The sequence below is a fragment of the Crassostrea angulata genome, chromosome 4 (assembly GCF_025612915.1).
Source record: "Crassostrea angulata isolate pt1a10 chromosome 4, ASM2561291v2, whole genome shotgun sequence".
NCBI classification, from domain to species: Eukaryota; Metazoa; Mollusca; class Bivalvia; order Ostreida; family Ostreidae; genus Magallana; species Magallana angulata.
This window is the reverse complement of record NC_069114.1, coordinates 36,004,764-36,027,882: the sequence shown is the minus strand read 5'-3', so window position 1 is coordinate 36,027,882 and position 23,119 is coordinate 36,004,764. Positions and strand designations below refer to the sequence as shown.

Below are 23,119 nucleotides of genomic sequence, written 5' to 3'. Positions count from 1 at the left end.
GTACATATGAATTAAAGTTCTATTAATTTGAATTCAGTGAATCGATATTGATACAATATCGTTGATATCATCGATATCGATACTACATGGTGTCTTAAACATAACTCAGTATTCTGTATAATATCTACAAAACGTGAAAGAACGGTGAACTAATGATATGTTACTGAAAATCCATTGATATTCCTGAACATTAATTTTCAAAAATAATTCTAGTGAAAGTATCAGTTTCAAGGATACATGTACATAAATTCAGGCCAATGATTCTCCCTGTGCAAAATGCAATTCTTGATTTTGCATATAATTGAACAGTATTTACCTTTGCAAATATGCTTCGCTGATGAACGTCTGTGAACTTTTTTATGAAAGATGTCACAATGATTATCGCACACTCTTATCGCTCAATCGTTGCAATATTGTTAACGTAATAACAGTTATATTAATGATTCTGAATGATTTGCCCTTCTCAAACGTAAATATAAGTTTTAAACAGCAATGTTGAAAAGTTCACCAGGATATGAACTTGGTTTCTTCTGAGAAGCCCTTTGGGCTTCACAGGATTTGATCATGTGACCAACCAAGTTCATCTCTTGGTGATCTTTTTAAATTGCTGTTTATCTCTTAAAGAAATTTTACTGACAAACTGAACAACAAAATCCATGAAAATTGTTTTTTAACAAATATTGATGAAACCACATGTACCGTACATATACTAGCACTAGTTATGATTTGGATGCGGCTTGTTTACTTTTTCTCGATAAGCAGAAAGACTCTTTTATATCGTGCCCCTGTGCTGTGTCCAGAACATTTTTAATAATACACTATTTGGAACAGTACCCCAAGAGTGAGAATAAACACAGTGTAACAATAAGTAAACAATTTTATTGTTTATGAGGAAACATTAGAGAAGACCATTGATAAACAAGCTTAAAATATTCTGCCGTTATATCACATGATAAAACACACAATAAAGTGAGAAAAGCTACATCAATTTCATATTTAATAGAATTTATTCCTATACTTCCTGTTCAAATTCTGACATCTTTGTATTGACCATTACAACAAAAGAATAAAATCGGATGAATCCCCCTTATATTTAGAATAAATAATGCATCACAAACATGAGGCGTATTGCAAGTATTTACAGTTAGGCACACAGCTGCACCACCCATCTCTGTACACGACCGCTCTGTAATGGACCACAGAACCACAGAGAGTGTATCCCCACCCTGAGGCCGTACACACGGTACTCACTGAGCTGGGGTACACAGACACAGATCAGAAATTATACACACATGTAATTCACAAAGTACAAAGGAATCTACCCTATCAATAACACACAATCAATGAACAGATTTATGCCAAGTCTGCTTCCATTATAGACATGCCCTGTGCTTAGCACTTTGAAATGTATAGTAAATTTTCTCTTCAAGAATCACATAGATCTATTATTCATTTAATAGAGAAATAAATTTAGAGGTTTACTCTTCAATAGTTAAAAAAGTGAATAATTATTTTTTTTCTTTAGAGAGATAACACAAAAAGTTCTAAACGCATTCAACCTTGAAATGCCTTAAAGGGTAAGCACTATGGACTTGAATTGACACATAACTTCTCAGATTAATATTTTTCTTATCACAGGTGACCAATAATCAACTCACATTTATGCTTTTTGAACTTGCATTCATAATTCAAGTACAATTGATTCCTTTCATATAATACATGTACTGAAATACCCATCAATCTTGAACAGTAAATTTTGTTGTCAAAATTGTTAAATGTGCTATCTGCTTCAAACAATGATAATTATTGTCATAAAATGCATCTCTAGTTGCACAAATCTATATGTATCACAATAAAGACAAGGCAATACCAAGATACAAACTACCGGTAGTACTGAAAACATCGTACACCAAAATTTATCTTAAAGCAAGTCTGAAAATGTTATGCAATGCAATCTTAATTAAGATATTTGCTCTACAAACTGACACAAGATTTTACAAAATTCCTGCTTAAGCAGAACCACAACGGCTGAAATGTCCCTCTGTGGGGTATATCTGAAATCCAAATGTGTGTAATTATTTTGGTACGAAAGCCATTTTTTTCATAAATCAAGAAAAATATGAAAAGAAAAAATAATCAAACCACTAAGGACTCGGACAAACATTAAAATGTTACGAAATCATCATCAAGCGGAGCGTGAAGTCAATGAGATATCCGTCTGTCCTCAACTTCCTGGCGACGGAGGAGAGGGGAGATAATCTATGCTGAATGACACAGCTAATCCAAAACATTGGAGATGACACACCATAATAACCTTGTTTCTACAGAGGGTGGACTCTGGAATGCTGGAGGTCTCCTCACACGCCCTCCTTAACACTCACCACACATACACATACACACACAAGGGTAAGGGGCGACGCCCCACGAGATCAATTGTTCACATAAGTGTAGGTCCGCGTGGGAGAGCGGGTGCTGGACGTAGATGAAGTTTCTATTGGCACATTTAAAAAGTCCCAAATGAGAATGGTGTCATCATGAGAACTACTGACAATCTGGAACTCGTCGAACTGTAGGCGGAATACTCGACCAGAATGCTCCTGGAACATCAGAACATCACAACAATGCTTTACTACTGGTTACAATGCTTATATAACTGAACTGGTATATTAGGCATCATATAATATTTCTTCATTTTGCATCAAAACAATCACAAGGATCTTAAAAGTTCCTTTCATAAAGCATTTTATTAAAAACAAGTTTGATGGACTTCGCAGTTTTTTACTACTTAATATATAATTAAACCAAAAAAAGTTACCTTTAGGTTTAAGATTAAGTATTTATACCTAAGTGTTACGTAAATATTAATGGACCTACCACTAGTGTCCGTAAACATAGACTGCCGGCAGGAGATCGAGGGTCCAGGGCCGCGGCTAGGTCCCACACCTTGATTTTACTGTACAAAAGAAAATTCTCATATATTACACTTAATCAATGCCATCTCAATAAATGCTGTACCATTGATATACATTTTTTGTGTGAGACATACCATTTAATTGTTGTCATTTAGGGAAGTTAGGTATGGTATAGTAGCAACATAGGTATATGTTTGAAACCTGGAAGATCTTGCTCCATAAATATATCCATAAATATAGACCCCCCACATAAATATTAATTGCAAACGTAAAACGCTAGCTCACCCATCATAAGCTCCGCTGACGATTCGTTTGTTGTCAAATCTGATACAGCGTACCAGTTCCTCATGCCCCTCCAAAGTCCGCAGACACGCTCCGCTCTCTATGTCCCACAACCTACAAGTATATCACAGATCACAGAATTAGATAGAGGGGCTACAATACAGGCCACAACATTAAATAGAGGGGCTACTATACAGACCACAGCATTAAAATGGAGGGGGTATTTCTCAGCCTTTACCTGTACCAAACTAAATCAATTCCAGATTAATTCCAGACAAATCTATATGAAACTCTACAGTTGAACTTTTGCATCTCAAACACCATTATGTTGAGTAATATGGATATTTTTCAGTGATTTGGCTGCTACGACCACTCAAATCCTTTGTCTTGATTCCATGAAGTTCAAAATAACAAGTTTTTACCGAGTATAATATATTTCTGAAATGTTTGATTTTTATTCACTATAGGACTTCTACATAAGTGATAACTTCCGGCCAGGAAATTAGCTATCTAATTACCTGATAGTGTTGTCTGAGCTGCCACTGACTACAAGACAATCTCGGTACTGGAGACATGCAATGCCACGCTTATGTCCATTTAATGTTCGCACAAATTCACAAGTTGATGTACTCCACACCTAAAATTTAAGCATATTAAGATCCTTTAACATCATTATCATGTCTTAACATACAAAATGTTCAACTGGGAGACTTCATCAGAATGTACATTATGAATAAAGACGAGGTTTCTTTAAACTGAATAGTAACCTTGATTGTCCGGTCTCCTGAGGCGGATACTATGTATTTCTCATCAAAGTCTACTACGTTGACGGCAGCACGATGTCCCACTAACACACGGCGTAAATTAATTTCTGTGGGGGACTGCATGTCCCAAACAGCAATGCTGCGATCCTAGAAGATAAACATTGAGATAACATTCACTAGAGAGTTATGCATGTACAAGTACATGTATGTGGCACACAACTAGACAATTAATTCAAACAATGTGAATGGTATGGTCATGTCAATAATAAGAATTTCTTTTTAAATACAGTTTATTCTAAAAGGTCTATGCTGATCTTTTAAAAGACCAAAAACATATCTATTGTTAAGTATACTTATAAACAAGCTTTTTTCCCATTACAACCATAGTAGTACACTGTACCTTGCTTTTATCTTAATTAACATACCTTTGAACAAGTGACCATAATGCCATCACAGAATCTCAAGTGTAGGACCGCCTCACAGTGGTGAATCAGTGTGTTCAACATCTCCCCCGTGTGTACATCCCACACTCTACAAGACACAGAACAAATCATTATGATCAAATGACAACACAACTGACGTTCATAGTCTAAATATGGTTTCTAATCTCTGTTTAAAGAGGCCAACTATTATAAACTAGGCAATATCAGTGGCAATGGCCTGTGTCAAAATTGGTACATGTACCTTGTTTAGGCTTGTTAGTACTTAAATAACTTAAATCCTTGTCATAATAATAAATTTTGACTAAATTTATTAAGATTAAATGTAATATATCAATGTACTGAGTACATGTATTTCCCTGGTCACGAACAAGTCAAACCAAATTTTGGTGGAAGAGTTATTTGCCCTTCAAATTGGAATTCTTTATATGATACTGTTAAGCTTAAATACTATTTAAACGAGAAAACTAAACTATTAACATTAAATGAAGTCTTTGAGATCCAATCAGCCAGCTATTGCATAAGTTTTTCAAGAAAGTACCTCTTAAACAAAATTTACAGATATGGAAATTTACACTTTACATAACGGATTTGATTTGTTACAGATATATGAAAATTTCATGATGAAGATTTACATAGACATGTACTTGGAAATGAAAGATGACTTTGTACCTGACTGTAGAATCACTGGACCCTGATATAATGATGTTTTCATCATATTGTAAGCATAGCACAGAACCGGTGTGACCAGTTAGAATTTGAACACACTCCAATGTGTTACGATCCCACATCTGCGAATCAGAATCCTTAAAAATTCATCATTGAGAATTACAGTATAAACATTTCCCACCAGTGCACATAACAACGTACAGTATCACTCTTTGAAAAAAAAATATTAGCACATAAAATATTTCTGACACAATTTATTTTAAAATACCAAAAATTTAAATAAAGTTTAAAAAAAAAAGTCCTCATTCATTCTGAAATATCATGAACAAGGATGTGAACTTTATGCGGGTTCTCACCATTTTGGACTTCCAGACTTTGATTGTGTTGTCTCTGAGTCCGCTGATGATGCGGGTCTCGTCATACTGGAGACAGTACACCCCCTTACTGGTCTCGCTGCGACAGTGGATTCTCTGGAGGGTGTGGCGTCCGGTCCTCCAGTTTGTTTCAATTCTCTGACAAATGTAATAAAACAAAATCCTCAAACTCAGACAATACATGAACAAAATTCTAAATACAGGAACTTGTATAAGATTTTCCAGAATTAAAAAAATCAAATCATGGGAAGCTGAATTAGATTTAACAAATTTTTTTTGCATCATGGAGTAAAAAATAGTAATGTCAATATATAAATTTGCAGTTTTAATGTTTGGAATTGTAAAAATGTCATTATGATTTAATTTTAACTTCCATAAAATGTTTACCTCTATATCTTCTATAATTTGTGGATATAAGTTTCTATAAAATTTGTGGTCTGTTGGAGTATCTCCAGCTTTCCCCTTGAACAAATACACTGCCCTATAACAGCAAAATATGGATGAAATACAATGGTTAGACATTTATGCATGATGAAAAAGTAAACATAGTGTTTGATAGTTTTTCTTACTTTGGTTCTTGTTTATAATACATATCAGATTTTTTTTTTTTTTTGGGGGGGGGGGGGGGGTGTGAACTTTTAAAAAATTTAATATCAGATAGGAAAACGAATAAATAAACATAATTTATAAAATTTATACATGGCCTTCTTGAAGCCAAATTCATTGAAAGTCTTAAGCCATGTACAATTACTATTGAAGAAATAAGGTACTTTAGCTTTTTATACAATAAATACAACTTTTACAGTAACAGAGTACCCACCATCCTCTCCTCTCTGCCAGCCCCCTCCAGAGGGTGTCTGTCCGCACCATTCTCTCGATCAGTTTCTTCCATAACATGCCCTCCGATATCACACGGTACCACTCCTTACACACCGCCTCTGCTGCACACAGAGACTTGGCGTCCAGGTACGAAAGAATGGTCTCTGCCACATGGTCAAGACCTTTTGCTGTTTTTGGTAATGAGAAATTATTTATAAAATACTGTATGTTTGATGCAAGACATTAAAAATTGCCAGACAAAACTGACCAATAAATTACATTTTCTATACAAATCTTATTTTTCTAATACTTGTACTCATTTATTTCAATGAAAGTGTAATTCCTTATTTTCATAATTGAAGTCTCCTTTCAACAGCTGATGCCATTTTCATATCAACTGATATTTCCCAAACAAATAATTGTACATGGTACCAGTCCATAAAGTTTTGTCATTATTCTCTCCATCTCATTTTTTTTAAATATAAGTACTACACATGTATAATTATAATGTCATTACATGTGTGAAATAATTGGCTTGCTTCTGTATTAATACATTCACATACCTGGTAGTGCTGTGATAAAATCTCTTTGTAACATAGGTTTCAGAAAACTGTTAATTTGTCCATGTTGAAAATGACACATGCGTGATAACAAATGTTCCACAAAAGTGATTTGGTCATATTCTGTCCAGTTGTCGAAAGACTTGGTACAACTATCTCTGTCCTTTAAGTATTGCTCCGAGTTCTTCTGAGGGGCAGGCTGAAGAGACTTAATCTGGGCATCAGTATCCTGTAAAGTCACAACCATACAATGCATCATTCACATCCAAACCTTCTCAAGTTCTACACATACACAAAAGGGCATTATATAATTGACAAACTTAAATGCATTTCATACTTGGAAAAAAAAAGACTGACAAAAACTTATTTATACAATTTATACAAACACTTTAAGTCTAAATTCAACATGTATTATTGTGTGCTATATATAGATTATTACATGGCAATTCTTATATCACATTCTATATTAGCATGAGGTCACTGTATATCTGCCCGAGAGCCATCAGGCTTGAGGGCTGATATACAGTGCATGAGGGCTAATATAGGATGCGATATAAAAATTGCCATGTTAGGATTTTTATATCATATATTTATAGAAAATCTTAAAGAATCAATAAAAAAACATCATTTAATGAATGATTATTGTTGACAAATCGCTCCTTGATTTTATATTCCATCTCTGATAAACTTCCCTGAAATTTTTGCGCCAACTGTTTGTATAGCATGTTGACGTCAACCTAACTTTTTAAATTTGACATCATACTCGGAGATCGGAGTTGAATGACGCATACCAAACGCTACATCATAATAGCCGATTATGAATGGAAAGGCGTGCGATATAACATCTGAAGATTGCCCAAAATGGGTGTAATATAAATCTTATATCACACCACTACGGTTTATATCACACGGGTAAACGATTTTCTGTTTATATTGCACAAGGCTGAAAAGGCCTAGGGTATATTTTTGTATAAGTATATGATATTAATGTTATCACATAACATGTATGCATTTTGTTGCTACCAAATTATCAATGGCTCATTACTTGAAAAACAATAAAATCCCATGATGCATTTGTTAGTATTTAAGTATATAACATTCGTTTCATTAGTTTTTCTCCATTTGTATCATAACTACATTTTAAAATGGGTAAGCCTTTAATATATATTCCTGATATTTTACCTCCCAACCTTTCAGACTACTGATAATGAAATTAACAGAAAAATCATCTTTATGTTACAATGTCATCAACAAAAGTATGATGTGGGATGAAAATTATCACATTGAATAACAAATACCGGTTTTTAAATGTGAATTAAAGTGAATCACAAAAGTGTTTGTAACAGTTTCATATTTGATAAAGAGAAAGAGGGAATTAAAATGTAAGGATTTAGACATCCTGATTGTATTACTTGAGTGCATCAAGAACATCTTAATAGATTCTATTTACAAATTTAAATACTATCATTCAAGGCTTAATGCTGCAATTAAAAACCAATGCAAGATTTTTTTTTCATAATTCAAAGTTTTGTTTTTGTTTTCATTTTTAACAGCACAATATGATTGTGAAAGGAAACAAAAAAAAAAAAACAACAAAATAAAAACAATGCAAAATATCATCCTGATCATTGATTAGATATATGCTTCATTCAAGATATATTAGAACATAGGCTTACAATATGGCAAATAAAACTTAATTTAATATAAATTTTAATTGTGCACGCTAATTTCAAACTAATCATAAAACAAGTATGATTTACAAAAATCCTCACAAACTACCTCTGCACAAAAAAAATAATATCAACATTCAAAGATGAACAAATTATTCAATGAATGTGTCTCATAAAACATGGTTTCATTATTCAACTCAAAAAACCTCAGCCAGTCATACATATGCTAACAGACCATGAATAATTCTTTAATTATTCTCATGAATACATTTTAATTACAATGCCCTCACTCTGCTGAAGAAAATATCTTTCATTGTTTTAGTTCTTATTACACATCCATTTATCTACAAACATTACCTAATTAAAATATACACTTGCAAAATCTTTTCATAGTACCGGTATGTTTTTTAATATACCTCCAAACAGTAATAATTTTTTTTTTTTAAGGGGGGGGGGGGGGTTGTTAAAAATTGAGAATAAAAAATGTTAAGGCGAATGAGAAAAGTTTTCAACAAGTACACATATGTGTATGACTGGCCATAGGTTTCTGCAAAAAAGTTTACATGCATGTACCAATTCTGAGTAATGTCCACAAAAATTTTCACATTTTACCGTACTAACTGTTATAATAAAACGGGAATTGTTACAAGTGACTCAGGCATTTGACATAATAGTACCTACAGCTATCGAACTAGAAATACTGTATGCTACATTACATCTGCAGCAAATATATACTTATAATATCTAGCTGCTCTTCTTGTTAACACCTTCTTATGAGACTGACCAACTGAATCACTGATCTGTGTCTATGGACAACTCATCACTTGAGTGAAAATACTTCTAATCGATCACACATGCAAAAATGAAAAGGACAATCAATTCAACACCAATCTTATTTGAGGCTCTTAGGTATAATCACTATAATATTAATACTTATAATATTACTGATAATACATGTATATGTTTATCTGGCTAATCTGGCTGCTATCCCACAAAATGTTTAAAATCCAATCTTTTTAAACAAAAAATGTAAAAAACAGAAACTTATTTTTAAGAGAGTACTGTAACTTAGTCTGGGACTTTTTATCATACCACCATGGGAATGTTAAATGTGTTACAAATATCTTGCATAAATTGTATATATTCAGAAACTATTTTAGAATTTCTGTATATTATGTTTACTCTTATACTCTACAAATAAGAAGTATCTAATTTTCTCAAATATATATTCATAAATATCCTAATAGTAATACTCAAGTTTCAATAATCTATATATGGCCAGAAATTGAAGCAAAAACCTAAAGGAGTAAATGAGTATACAAGAACAAGATACCGAAAGGAGGACAACATGATAACATCCTCTTTTTCACAAACAGTGACTTTCCATGAATAAAAACAAAAAACAAGCTTATCTTGAAAAAGAATAGTGTTGTGTTCTCAAATAATTTATAATTTTCTTCCTTTCTATAAAACTTGGGTCAGATTATATTGTTCACTTTAAAATGTCAGTGCAATAGGGGCCTATATTTTACATCAAATTCCTATCAACAAATTTTAAAAAATTACTGCATTTCATCCTTTTCAATACTGTTGAATTTTATATTTGTAGAATATTTTCAGGTAGAACAACTTCACCACAAAATTATTATGAGGATAAGAACCTAGATTACAAGATCCTACTTGCAACAAAGATGTTATGCATTTGCGCAGTTTTATGTCTATGTGAAGCCCGTATGTTTGAAGTCAGTATATTAACACCATCAAAAAGCTACAAAAAACATCAATTGAGGATAAAAATGGCTATATACCAGTTCCATTTCTATTTACAATGAATATTGAGGTGTTGTCAAACAACAAAGATGGCGACTTAACATTTTCCATTCCAATCAAACTATTTTATCTCGACAACCTACCAATTTCCGTTCAGATCTATCATCAATGGAACTACACGTTTCCATCTTTGTTTCTATAGAGTTCATCCTTCTTCACCGATGACCGAGTGAAGCTGAATCAGAGACCTTTCTTTCTCTCGCACATTCACTCGGTTGTGACGTCATCCAGAAACAGGAAGTCCCATATAATTTTAAGATTTCATTTGATAAACAGTTTTGTGTCCCTGCACATGAATTTTTCTCTAGTAAATTTCATAAAACGATAGGGAAAAACAATATTTTAAAGTTACTACACTTTTTGCAAAAGAAAAGAAAAAAAAATATAAAATTAAAACCGACACTGGGTTGTCAAAATCCGGAATAAACAGATGGGTGGATCATGAATATACAAATGTATATCTACGAGGATAATCATAAACGGAGAGAGAGAGAGAGAGAGAGAGAGAGAGAGAGAGAGAGAGAGAGAGAGAGAGAGAGAGAGAGAGATGAATCTGTAATATGTACATAACTTGCATCTGATGTGATAAATCATAGTTATCTGATAATCCAAACGTTGCTTTATCAAGGAATTATTTTACATGATATCGGGAATATATATTTTTTCTTTAAATTAAAGAAAAGTAAGTGTACATGTACATATGTTGACAATATATAACCGGATTCCCCCTCCACAGAAATGAATGTTTCCCCTCCCCCCTCCTTCGAAAAAAACTAACAATACTACATGTAGAAAGTAAAAAGTACTAATGTCATGTTGTAAATTTTGAATTTACCCGGTGGCAGTAATCACAAAATTTACAACATGACAGTTGTCATTAAATTCAATTCAAAATTTACAACATGACACTATAACAAAAAAGGTTAACAAAATTGCAAAAAAAAAATTGCCGTTCATATTACTTAAAGCAAATAAACGTATGGTTTCTTAATTTTAAGTGCATGAAATATCAATGACGTTAATGTACACGTTTGACTAAAAAGCAAGACTGAAGTCATGCGATGATAAGCTTAAGAATATTGAAAAATCCCTGCACAGTTTGTATGGAAGCCAGGAGTCATACATTGACGAGTTTTCGACCAACACATACGATACCGATGTTTGCATTAGAAGAAACTTACAGTAAATAGAATGTTATTTTTGTGGAATTGAATCCATTGTCCAGCCTTGTCGCTCGATCTATCTTAATACCTTAGATGGTCAGTTTGTCCGGACCGAGATCGTATCAAGGTCTTTTGTCATCGCGGGCCCCTGATCACAGGGCCTAGCCCCCCGTCTCTCACTCTAGCGGCCAGAAGAATGTCATTAAGAATCACTCTCTTTAATTTTCTGTCGTTAACATAGTAACACCAAATGTTTGTTAAAGATGATGTGATAGGAGAAAAGTTACATAAAGCAATAGTCCATGGCCCCGGAATGTGAGATATTTTTATGACTTTACTCACACATTAACAGTCTCTTAATGTATTGCTGGAATATTGTAATGGGTCAATATATATTTGGGTCGGTAAGATAAACAAAAACTACCGAAGGAATCATTTAAATGGGAACTTAATAAAATGCAAACTGGAATTTTCCATGATTATTTCAAACTTTTTGTTGAATAAAGAAACGGGTGCCAAATTTTATACACAATTCAACAGCTCAATATCAATCACAAGCTCAACTTTTGAAAATCAGAAAGTAAAGGCCTTGTAAAATTGCTCCTCAGTTATATGCTTGAAAGTGTATGGAAGAAGAACATAATTTTTACGAATCTGATTTTAACTAATAGATGAAATTAAAAATTCACAAGAAAAAACTTAGATATAAATAAAATTTATTAAAAATAGAATTTTCCAAAAACCATTCATTAATTTAAAAAGTGACTGTGCTATCAATAAATGATACATTAAACGTGTTTTTAAAAAACGCAGACTCAAAAAATGCAATACAACTGATATATTAATTTTCAATCATTTTAATGAATAATGCTTAACTGCGGTTTGATATTGAGCATCTTGAAAATTATAATCTCATAAAAAAGGACGTTTTTGAATAATTTTTTAAGCATGTGCCCCCATTTCTTTTTAATCAACATTATATTCAAACAGTGGAAAAATGTATATAATTGTATGTATTGTAACAATCAGCTATATTTATGTTATGAGTTCCTGCATCTCGTCTTTAAACCGATCCTTAAAACAAACCAATATTGGGCATTGTAATTTAATTTACTGCTGTATAAAATAATTTTAAAAAAATATGTGTTGATCGGTGATTATATATTGTCTAGATCCTCGCAGTACATTCTAAACACGTAGCAACGGTTTGGGTATACTTTTTCATTTTTTGTTAAAGGAAATCAACTTTTTGATTTATAACCACATAAAGGAAAATAATTACTAACGAACTTTTCTATCCATTTTTATTTAAACAGCGGGGAAAAAATGATGGAAAACCTCATGTTTATAAATCAAAATTTTAAGACCTCAGGCAACTTATCCTCCCTTCCATCCACCCCCACCCCACCACACCAGACTAAGGTTTTGAGGATAAGTGAAATTAGTGACGTTTCCCTTTTTTGAATGGACTGTATTTCAAAAATCATATTATGACAATACACGGGGCGTGTAGCTTTTAAGAGAAAATCTGAAAATGAAACTGTATGCATGGTTTAATACCCACGCGTGTCTAAAAATGGGGATCTTTTTAAAGTCACTCATAACATATTTGATTTAGGTGGTTTTTGATTCAGCTCACTCTATGAAAAGTCGCAGATGGCAAATATCAATCAATCAAGCTATGATGTTTATTGGGTCAAAAGACTCCCCTCCCTTCCATAATTTTGGTCTGATAGATAATCCAAAGAGTTACCGACGCCATATGGCGCTAAAGAAAAGCGCAATTATATAATTATAGAACCATAGCTCGCGCGTCCAGTCGCGAGCCACACGCAACGTGCGCTCACGCAAATATTGGCAAAGATAGTCACGGTTCCTCATCCATCACTGGCCGAAATGTTGACATCCTCTTTGGTTATCGGGGGGTTTGGGGAGGGTTACTGCACGTCCCACCAGCCTCACTGGTCAGATTCGGCTACCGGTCCATACCTGGCCCATTAGCAAAGACCGCCTCGAGAAATGATGACTGATAAGTGAGCAATTGAGGAGCCTATGTATCGCGGTTAGTATTACAAATTGATCGTTACACTTATCGGTTTTGAGATCACTTTGTCCAGCTCCTGTTAATTATAACCGTTTGTACCCGTACCCGGTCGCTTGACTTCCACTTTAAAGAAAGAAAGAAAAACTGAAGGTTTTAATGACAATTCCATGACCTCGGTCACTCCAACCCATCCACATGACGTCACGGGTAGTTAACCCCCATCGAAATATGTTTATTTCACACAACCCAGTCATAAATCTAACACTTTACAAAAAAATCTCCGAGGGTATACATAGTGATTTTGGAAATGGGGAAAGAATAAGGCGAAGCAATGACGGAAAAAGAAAAACTGTCGTCTCCCTTTTCCATAGAGAATCTCCTTTCGAAGACAGCGGTGGAAAAGAGGACCCAGAGAGAAGATGCTCCAAACGAGAAAAACAACAGCCATTTGCAGTCGCTCAAGAGGAAATATATTCAAGAGTTCACGGGTAATTTTTTATTTTGAACAAAAAAATGATTGGTTTTTTGTTTCTTCTAAATTACTATCTTAGCCAAAAAAATTTTCAGGGATCGAGATAAGAATTTGAATGTCTTCAAAATACTATATTCTCATCACTAGTTTTTGTCAAGGCCCCACAATAAAAGGAGGGGGGGGGGGGGGGCGTGCAAACTATTTTTTTGCGATGAATGTTGATCCAAATTCGATTTGTCAAAAAATAATGTTACATTTAACATACAATGTAACTTTCTTATGTTTATTCTAATATTATTAAAGTAAGAGAAAGTCAGATACAGTACTAGTGTGCATTTTATAATTCAATAACGTTGGTTGCATAAGCTTATGGGCCCCTCTTTATCTTAATACGAACCTGTTTATCTTTTTTTCAGAAATATATCAATTCAACTATTTTGTTAAGAATTTTTTTTTCATTTTCATGGAGTTTTATAATCATCAAAGTATAAAAGAAATTATTACGTCAAAGTATTTGTTTTTTAGAACAGCAATGTAGATCATATGAAGTAATTTTTAAAGTGATTTTTTCGAATAATTCAAAACTGATATGTCACCTAATGTATTAATGTGCATGTATAAGATATACATGTACATGTAATTTTCAAACAATCGCGAGATAATCCTGTAGGTTTTAATGTTGATTTACTTAGCAGTAGAACCACCTAAGTTTAATAAATATTTTGATCTTTTTAAAGCACTGTGAACAGTAAAATCAAGTAAAGAGAATAAATATTTTTTTTTTTTTCAAATAGCATGCTTGTTACACTCTTTACACAAAGACAAATATGAACTGGGCGACGAAAAAGTTTCTATAAATAGTGATAAAAGTACATTTATTTATATATCATCTTTTAAAAGCAGGTGAAAGTTCGGACACAGATGAAGAAAGTCCCAATTCAAATGGGCGTTCACACGAATGGAAGAAAAATCCAATGAAACTGGAGCGCTGCACAGAGAAACAAAAAGTTAACGGGTCTTTAAATAAAACAGAGGAAATAGAAACTCAGAAAAATCGCAAGAAAACAAGAACTGTGTTTTCACGTCACCAGATATTTTATCTGGAATCTGCCTTTGACGCCAAGAGATACCTATCGAGCACCGAACGTTCCGAAATTGCATCAACCCTCAATCTGACGGAAACTCAAGTCAAAGTGTGGTTTCAAAACAGACGTAATAAATGGAAATCCCAACTTGCCAGTGATCCGAGTATTTCAGCCGAACGCCTCCCTGTGTTACCCTATGGCGGAAGATTTTCATTCCCGCTAGGAACTTTCGGAAACCCTTTATATCCACCTTTATTTTATCTATGAACTCTTTTCGTTATCAATGAGTCTAAATAAAGTTATTTTTCCGGTGTGTACGATTTTGTTGTGACAACTACTGTTCAGTTGTTTTTCTCAATACAATACGATGTATATAGTATATAAATGTATACGCACACATACATGTGAATAAAGACAAGAATAGTTTACTTAATGTTTGCATCTATAACTGCATGAGTAGTTATGTTCTTTGTGTCTGCGCATAGTTTCAGGATTACAATAAAAATTATGGTTAAAAGAGTGGAATAAGAAGATATCCATTTTATAAAGTTTATAAAAAATAATCGCTGAGAGTATGGGCATTTTTTTCTTGCTTTTGTTTTCGACTCCACAACTTATCAAAATGATTTATATAAGTAAATAATATCAACATGCCATCTTTATTCGGTGCTAATCTATGATTTATTCCCAGAAGGTTGGGTGGGGGTACCTTGATAGCTCATATATACGCGTTTCTATATTCTTATACAAATTCTCGTACTCTCACACGAAGTAACTAACAAGTTTCCGGGATCAGAATTAATTTATGCGCATGTAAACAATATCTGTGCACACAATAAGCAATTATGTATTCAAAAGTTTAAATGTTATTTTCTTTTGAAAGTTGTTATCGTATGATTATTCGTGGACAGTTTTGACTTTTGGCATCATCATCAGCTTTATTGCAAAATGGCCATCATAAGTTTCTGAGCAGAAACTCTTTTGGGTAATTATATATCGTTTGCAGACGTCGGCGTCGTAAAACTTTATAAAACTATAGATATATATATATATATATAGATATATAGATATAGATATATATATATATATATATATAGATATAGATATAGATATATATATATATATATATATATATATATATATATATATATATATATATATATATATATATATATATATATATATATATATATATATATATATCTATATATATATATATATCTATATCTATATATCTATATATATATATATATATCTATATATATATATATATATATATATATATATATATATCTATATATATATATATATATCTATATATATATATATATATATATATATATATATATATATATATATATATATATATATATATATATATATATTCTTTTTAATTTGATGGCGCATATTCGGGAATTTCACCTCGGAGAACGGGGGTCCAGGAAAAAAAATGGTTTGCCTGCATGGGTTACTTTTTGTGTAACGTTAAGTGCCATGATTATGCATAGATCTTGAATATGCGCGAGTTTTGTACAAAAGCAAGTGGGAAAAAGAGCCCGCTGGGACCAAAAAGTATGCTTGTTTGTTTTCAATCTAATTAGATTGGTTTGTTTTATGTCCACATGCCCTGAGATTTAAAAAAAAAAGCGCCAAAATTCACGTCAAGACTTTTAGAAATAACGTTAGCCTTTTGTGCACAGATAAAAAAAATATCGGAACTCAGAGGCTTAAAGTCAACAGCGCAGGAACATCATCTCAGTGTATTGTACAATTTCGAATTATTATTTATATGTCTATTTCTAGTTGAGCTTAAGTTCATGTTCATACAAGTATTTAATAGCCTTTCATATGTTTTGGTAAAGCAGAGATTTTTAAATTTTGAATCGGCCGCTATTTTTGGATTGTTTCATTCGCACCTTTAGGTAAAGTCTACGCACCTTTGAATCTAATATTGCATAATATTCGAACAATGACTTATTCTAATTATAACTAAATTGTAATAAGTAGCCTATGTTAGGCATATCGTTTCTATATATTTGTTTCACTTTTTATCGCAACCACCCCCATAATGAAAAGTGAAACCTTCCAAAAATCACTGAAGTGGAACAGAACCCGAACTCACAGAAGCAGGTGCTTCAGGGATTTTTTTAAAATATGTAAGTATAATCAAAGATTAGCTGATAGTTTAGGTTTTACATACAAATCAACAAAGCCTATAACTATCGATAATAGCATATTTCAGTGAAAATTTAAATAGCGGTGTGTCATATTTGAATATGCACGAAATTTCGTGAGTTTTAATCCAAGAACCTCTTGATTTTTAAACAGTTATAAGTTGATTCTGCCATGAATTGTTACAAAAAGTTGTTATAAGTCAAAATTATATGTATTAAGAGGTTCAAAAAGTTCATATAATAAATCGAAATGAAACCTTAATTTAAAATTAATTTTTCAAATGCATGCAGAGAGACTCGAGACATTACATTTTTTTAACGACATTTTGAGATTATTTAGGCTATGTCTCTCACTATGCATGCACATACAAGGGAATTTTATATTTTATTAACCAAATAATATAATTAAATAGAGAATGGTCCGAAACAAAATTAATCAATGGAGGACAAAAACCCAAATGAGATCTTGTCAAATATTTGAAATTCAAAAAATGCAGTGGTCCAAAACCAATTTTACCATGCAAAGTACCTAATCTTGCTACCACATAATTTTATTATTAGTGTTTTATATTTAAAAAAAATGTGACACATTAATTTCATTGCATTTTCATTTCAATGGTGAGAAATGGCACACGTACATTGTACATGTAAATGTAGAGAAATGATCTTTTATTGTGGAGGACAAGAAGTGAGCAGATCTTAAAAGGGGGTATTATTTTAAATTCTTCTTATGTAGGTGTACACATTTATTATTGTAAAAAAAAAGAACAAAGAATAAGAAAAATCAAACTCTTGATCTTGTGGGCCTGTCCTCATGTCTTGCTGACTTTCATTCTTACATCACTTTACATAAATTCATTCATTATAATATTATATCATGCTATTCCAATAGATTCAGACACATAGCATCGTTTTTGAAAGTGGGGGGGGGGGGGGGGGGGGGGCAGACTCATCCAAAAAATCTTGACAAGCAAAAAATAAAAAAAGGAATTTTGAAATGTTCAATTTCACTCTTTTAAAAATTTCCTATTTTTTAATTATTTTTTTTAAATACACCCAAAAAAATGGGGCGGGGGGGGGGGGGGGGGGCAACTCCATGATAATTAAATTTTTTATATGTAAATTTTAAAAAATTAGTTGCTGCGAGAAAAGGGGGGGGGGGGGGGGCTGATGCTACGTGCCTAAATTTTAGCTTGACTTTAGTCTAGTTTTAGGACTGACAGATTTGTCTTTCATTCCCCATTTTATTTCAAATATGGTTGAATTTGAATATGATTGCAGCATAATTAATGTATTTGGCATGTAGTACACATGTTTACTTGTTAAATGTTGTTTTGTTTAGTAGAAAACTTAACCATGGTTGTAACAACGGATATATTTTTGAAGGAGGATCTTCTAAAACTCCTGAAAAACAGGTTCATAGTTGTCATAGGAGATTCCAGTGAGTATAATTTCAGTCTGGTCTCCAAGGCTGCGTTTTACAAAAGAACTTAAGACAGAGTCGTTAATATTTTCAGTCTCATGGAACGGTCTTTGATGAACAAAATTTATATCAAACCATTTATTTACAGCTATGTTGATTTCCATAATTATATTTCACAACTATTACAATAAAATATTGATTAGTTTGTGATTAATAAACATTCATTAATTGGTCGTAAGTTCTTTTGTAAAACGCAGCCCAGAGATTTCCAAAATTTCTTTTTTTCTAAATTTGATATCAGTATGATATGATGACTGTTTATTCATTAGCAAAAAAATCTTATTTTCTTCATCATTGTACACTGCAATTATATGGTTGAGAAGTCAATTCCATATTATTCATGATTACTAGTATATATATTTTTGTTTTTTAGACCAGAGAGCTATATACAAAGATTTGGTTCTTCTGTTGCAAAAAAATGATTACATCTCAGACCGGCAACTGAGAACCAAGGTAGGCATTTGCATGTCTTGAGATCAAACAGATATTTAAGGTACATTTTGCCTTTGTTAAGAGAGATAACTCTCATCTGGATATATATGACTTGTTTTAGTTACTGTGCAGTGCTGTGTGTAAAATTGAACTTAGCCAGGAAGATATTCTTAAATTTAATATATTTGTTTTAATTTCTATAGAAACTTATGATCATTGTTGGAAACTTTATACATGCATGCATTATATACACCTCTATTGACATTCAATACCCGGTATATCTACACACAGTTATAGCGAACATATTTATAATGAATTGATGCTTACACTGATTGAAATGTTATTCCTCGTGACTTATGTTGTAAACTTGATGGATATCACAAATTGTGCTTATAACAAAGCAAAACTGCCAGTCCGTAGCACTTCTTCATAAGCATGTTTTACTGTATATATATCATTTCATCAATGCTCATTGCTTTCTAAATGATTCAGGGTGAGTTTTGCTTTGAGAATGACACGCTGATAGAAGGGGGGAGAAGGACTTGCCTGAACAACGGTAAAGGATACAAGGAGGTTCGTCAGTACCAGACCGACTGCCATCTCCTGCGGTTCTACTTTGTGACCCGCTGTTACAGTACCTACATGGAGTCCATCTTATCTGATCTGTCCAAGGACCCCCAGCCTGATGTAGTCATCATGAACTCTTGTCTGTGGGACATTAGCAGGTATATACAATGACAAACCTGTAGTATGTTGACTCACATTTAGATAATGTGACCTTTATAATTTTATTCTTTATCATATGGTTTAAATATATTTGTTCAGTATCATTTAATGACCAAAAGCATACTGGCAACCATTAGTGTTTTATTGGTGGGAATAATATTCTTAAGATTTGCTAGAATCTCTGCTCACACATATTATTGATTGTTTCAAACCTATTGCTGCAAATGGGATGAATAAGTACCTGCTTGCAAAAAATTTAAAATTTAAAATAATGAAATTGGTATTAACAATGATGCATTACCACTATTAATGCTTGGATTACTATGATAAATATAAATATATGCCTCTCCTTATTCAAACTCTTGAAAATAATATTAGAAGTCTGAGTTGCCCTGCTTGTAAACTGGATTGAGGATGCTTATCTTCTTTAATTACTGTTTGAACAGGTATGGTCCATCTGGAGTGGATGAATACAAGGAGAACTTGAATACCCTGTTTGACAGGTTTAAGCAGTGTCTACCAGAGGATACACTGGTGATTTGGAACACAACCTTGCCAATTGCTAAGGATGTCAGGGGAGGCTTTCTTGTCCCAGAAGTGGATTTCATGAAGAACACCCTTCGATTGGACATCTTAGAAGCGAACTTCTTTGCCAAGCAGATTGTAGCTGCTCATGGGTTCGACATCCTAGACCTTCACTATCACCTTAGAAACCGCCTGGACACAAGAGCCAAGGACGGCATACATTGGGATCAGAGGGCTCATCGCCACATTACCAACCTGTTACTGACACACATTAGTGATGCATGGAGTGAGAACATGCCAGGGAGGAACAAGCCTAAGTGTGATCTTAATGGGAACAGTCAGCCTGCTGCTGTTGTTTCGCCTCAGTCCCCAGAGTCTAACAAGGAAAACAAAGATGACCAAAGGAATGTGAATTTCAAGACACCTGTTAATTACAATAAATTAGAAAATGCTGCAAAATCAAGGACAACTATCAGCAGTCGTAGGCTTTCAAGCAGTAGTAATAATGCAAACAGGACCAGACGGTCCCTGGATCCAACCAAACCAGTCACCATGGGAGAAAAGGAGCAGCCTTTTATATTCACTGTTACAAATGCCAACACTCCAAACTCTAGAAAGAGGTCTTTTGACAGACTCCAGGCAGATTTAATTAAGGTACAGAGAGACATCTTGGGCATGGTCAGTACCCCACCCTCCTCGAAAGGGCAGTACAATACCTCAGCATCCAGAGATTATACTGCCCCATCAACCAGAGAATATGCTGTGCCAGCTCCTAAAGCCTTCACAGATGCTTTCCAATCCTGGCAGTCAAACCAAAGCTACACAGACAATTACCAGAGCCATCACAACAACAACTACATGAACAGTCTGTCCCATGACCTTTACCAGACCCAGTATCAGTCCCAACCCACTTACAGCCTGCCCTACAACCAGAACATGAACAACTTCCAAAACCAGAACATGAACAACTTCCACAACCAGAACATGAACAACTTCCAAAACCAGAACATGAACAACTTCCACAACAGTTACATGAACAACTTGAACAACTACCAGACCAGTAGCTTCCAGTGGCAGCCCTATGCTCAGGACAACTACCAAGGGCCCAACAAGGTGTGGAGTTCGCGGTCCCACTACAAGCAGAACCACAGCTACTACAGAATGTCTCACAACTTCTGAAGCCCAGAACTGTCTTTCATTCCCGTATTTTTGAAACCTGAACATTCCTGGTTTGGTCTACCAACTATCTTGCAGTGACTTATGTTGTCAAGATTGAACCTTTCACTTAGTTCTTGCTACTTATTGGTATTACAGATATGAAATTAATGCTCCTCGTATAAAACATTTACTCTTTCTTCTACTGTGTAATGCACACATTTTTTTTTTTGGCGAACGTTTATGCAACCTGAATCATTTTCTGTGTAAACGTGTATTTGTATGTATATATATAGTGAATAATTACATTGTCTCCAATTACATTACTTGTGCACAAATCATGATTGAAAATTATCCTGACCGGTAAAATTTACCTCAAGTTGTCTACCTTATTAAAAAACATACCAGTATCACATAACCATAGGGTTTTTTGAGGCACATATTCCAATAACGTTTTAAATATGTCCAACAATTATCAAACTGCAATGTTTAAAATGAAAAAGTATTTAATTTATTATAGATAAGAAGTAACAATTGCTGGTTAAATTTTTTTTGAAAGAGGGAACTGTAAACTATGTTTGAGTTTATCTGATGTATGTTTGTATAATACATAAACAGCTAGCTGTTGTGGTAGCAATAGTTTCTGCTGTGAATGTGCGTTATGTGCGAGATGTAAAAATGATATGCGAGATAGGTAATTTGAAGCTTAATTTCTTCTAAGGTAAGGAAATTCTTCCTTTTGGTGTATGTATAAAGGGAGTGAATTTTGGTATAATATACAGAATGGTCAAGAAAACTAGTGCTTGAAACAGCTTTTAACCTGATTTTAAACAAAACCTGATTTTAATCTGAATGCCAAATTAGTGCTTGGTACCTTTATGTTTTTATTTCATTTTATGTTGTAACTTTTTGTGATTTATTTTAATAAAGAAAAATATAAAACATTTTGATTTCTGAATTAGGCAATAAGAAATAACTTAAGGTAAATCAAAATACTCTAGTAATATATGATGAAGCTTGTCAAGTCTTCTCAGTTTAATTTAACAATTCATAGTTCCAGTTTGAACTTGTTACTACTAGAGAATAAATTTCATTTTTCATTCACTTGAAGATATTTTATTGATAATTCAAACAGATTTGGCAACAGGCTATCCCTATGTAAACCTACTCCAAAATACAAAGCTATATTTAATTTGGTAGCCATACCTTTCTCCATTTAATACTGTATAGTAGTGATATCCTTAATTTTTAACTATTAAAATTATGAATGTATACTATAAGCTCTGTAATAAAACTGGAATGTTAACAATTCATGTAGCTTATAAACATGAAAATATAAAATTGTATGGAGCACATAATGTACGTATATATTGGAGAGATGTGCCCGAATTTTCATATGAAGATAACCTTAAAGCAAACTTTTACATTATTCTCTCTTGTACCCTACGTTTCCATGGTAACAAGAGGATAAATGATGTAAAATCAGAGATCAAACAATAATTGGAGGTGAAATTATACAATAAATAAATTAAAAAGTAAG

At 33.1% G+C, this 23,119-nt stretch overlaps 3 protein-coding genes across 7 annotated transcripts; 2 read left to right on the top strand and 1 right to left on the bottom strand.

Moving 5' to 3' along the window:
* Nucleotides 1-859: 859 nt before the first annotated feature.
* LOC128180316 (F-box/WD repeat-containing protein 1A-like) lies at nucleotides 860-10,568 on the bottom strand. Of its 2 annotated transcripts, none has more exons than XM_052848307.1 (12): nucleotides 10,404-10,568; nucleotides 6,824-7,049; nucleotides 6,262-6,448; nucleotides 5,829-5,922; nucleotides 5,424-5,579; nucleotides 5,071-5,204; nucleotides 4,384-4,489; nucleotides 3,962-4,105; nucleotides 3,713-3,831; nucleotides 3,198-3,308; nucleotides 2,875-2,953; nucleotides 860-2,597 (listed from the first exon to the last, which is right to left on the bottom strand). In XM_052848307.1, exons 1-12 carry the CDS (start codon nucleotides 10,467-10,469, stop codon nucleotides 2,430-2,432), a joined length of 1,590 nt encoding a protein of 529 aa, XP_052704267.1. In that variant the 5' UTR covers nucleotides 10,470-10,568; the 3' UTR covers nucleotides 860-2,429. The 2 variants fall into 2 exon arrangements, with proteins under 2 accessions (XP_052704267.1, XP_052704268.1); XM_052848308.1 differs by having other exon boundaries at nucleotides 5,071-5,189.
* A 3,189-nt stretch (nucleotides 10,569-13,757) lies between these two features.
* Nucleotides 13,758-15,397, top strand: LOC128181542 (homeobox protein HMX3-B-like). 2 transcript variants are annotated; one of them, XM_052849978.1, is made up of 2 exons: nucleotides 13,758-14,015; nucleotides 14,903-15,397. In XM_052849978.1, the coding sequence occupies exons 1-2, from the start codon at nucleotides 13,859-13,861 to the stop codon at nucleotides 15,349-15,351; spliced, it is 606 nt and encodes a 201-aa protein (XP_052705938.1). In that variant the 5' UTR covers nucleotides 13,758-13,858; the 3' UTR covers nucleotides 15,352-15,397. The 2 variants fall into 2 exon arrangements, with proteins under 2 accessions (XP_052705938.1, XP_052705937.1); XM_052849977.1 differs by having other exon boundaries at nucleotides 13,760-14,015; nucleotides 14,900-15,397.
* Nucleotides 15,398-16,641: 1,244 nt separating this feature from the next.
* LOC128179381 (GATA zinc finger domain-containing protein 14-like) lies at nucleotides 16,642-22,467 on the top strand. 3 transcript variants are annotated; one of them, XM_052846792.1, is made up of 6 exons: nucleotides 16,642-16,656; nucleotides 17,161-17,240; nucleotides 18,604-18,699; nucleotides 19,115-19,194; nucleotides 19,666-19,898; nucleotides 20,346-22,467. In XM_052846792.1, exons 3-6 carry the CDS (start codon nucleotides 18,615-18,617, stop codon nucleotides 21,601-21,603), a joined length of 1,656 nt encoding a protein of 551 aa, XP_052702752.1. In that variant the 5' UTR covers nucleotides 16,642-16,656; nucleotides 17,161-17,240; nucleotides 18,604-18,614; the 3' UTR covers nucleotides 21,604-22,467. The 3 variants fall into 3 exon arrangements, with proteins under 3 accessions (XP_052702752.1, XP_052702751.1, XP_052702753.1); XM_052846791.1 differs by having other exon boundaries at nucleotides 18,601-18,699; XM_052846793.1 differs by lacking the exons at nucleotides 16,642-16,656; nucleotides 17,161-17,240 and adding an exon at nucleotides 17,361-17,967 and having other exon boundaries at nucleotides 18,601-18,699.
* Nucleotides 22,468-23,119: the final 652 nt, after the last annotated feature.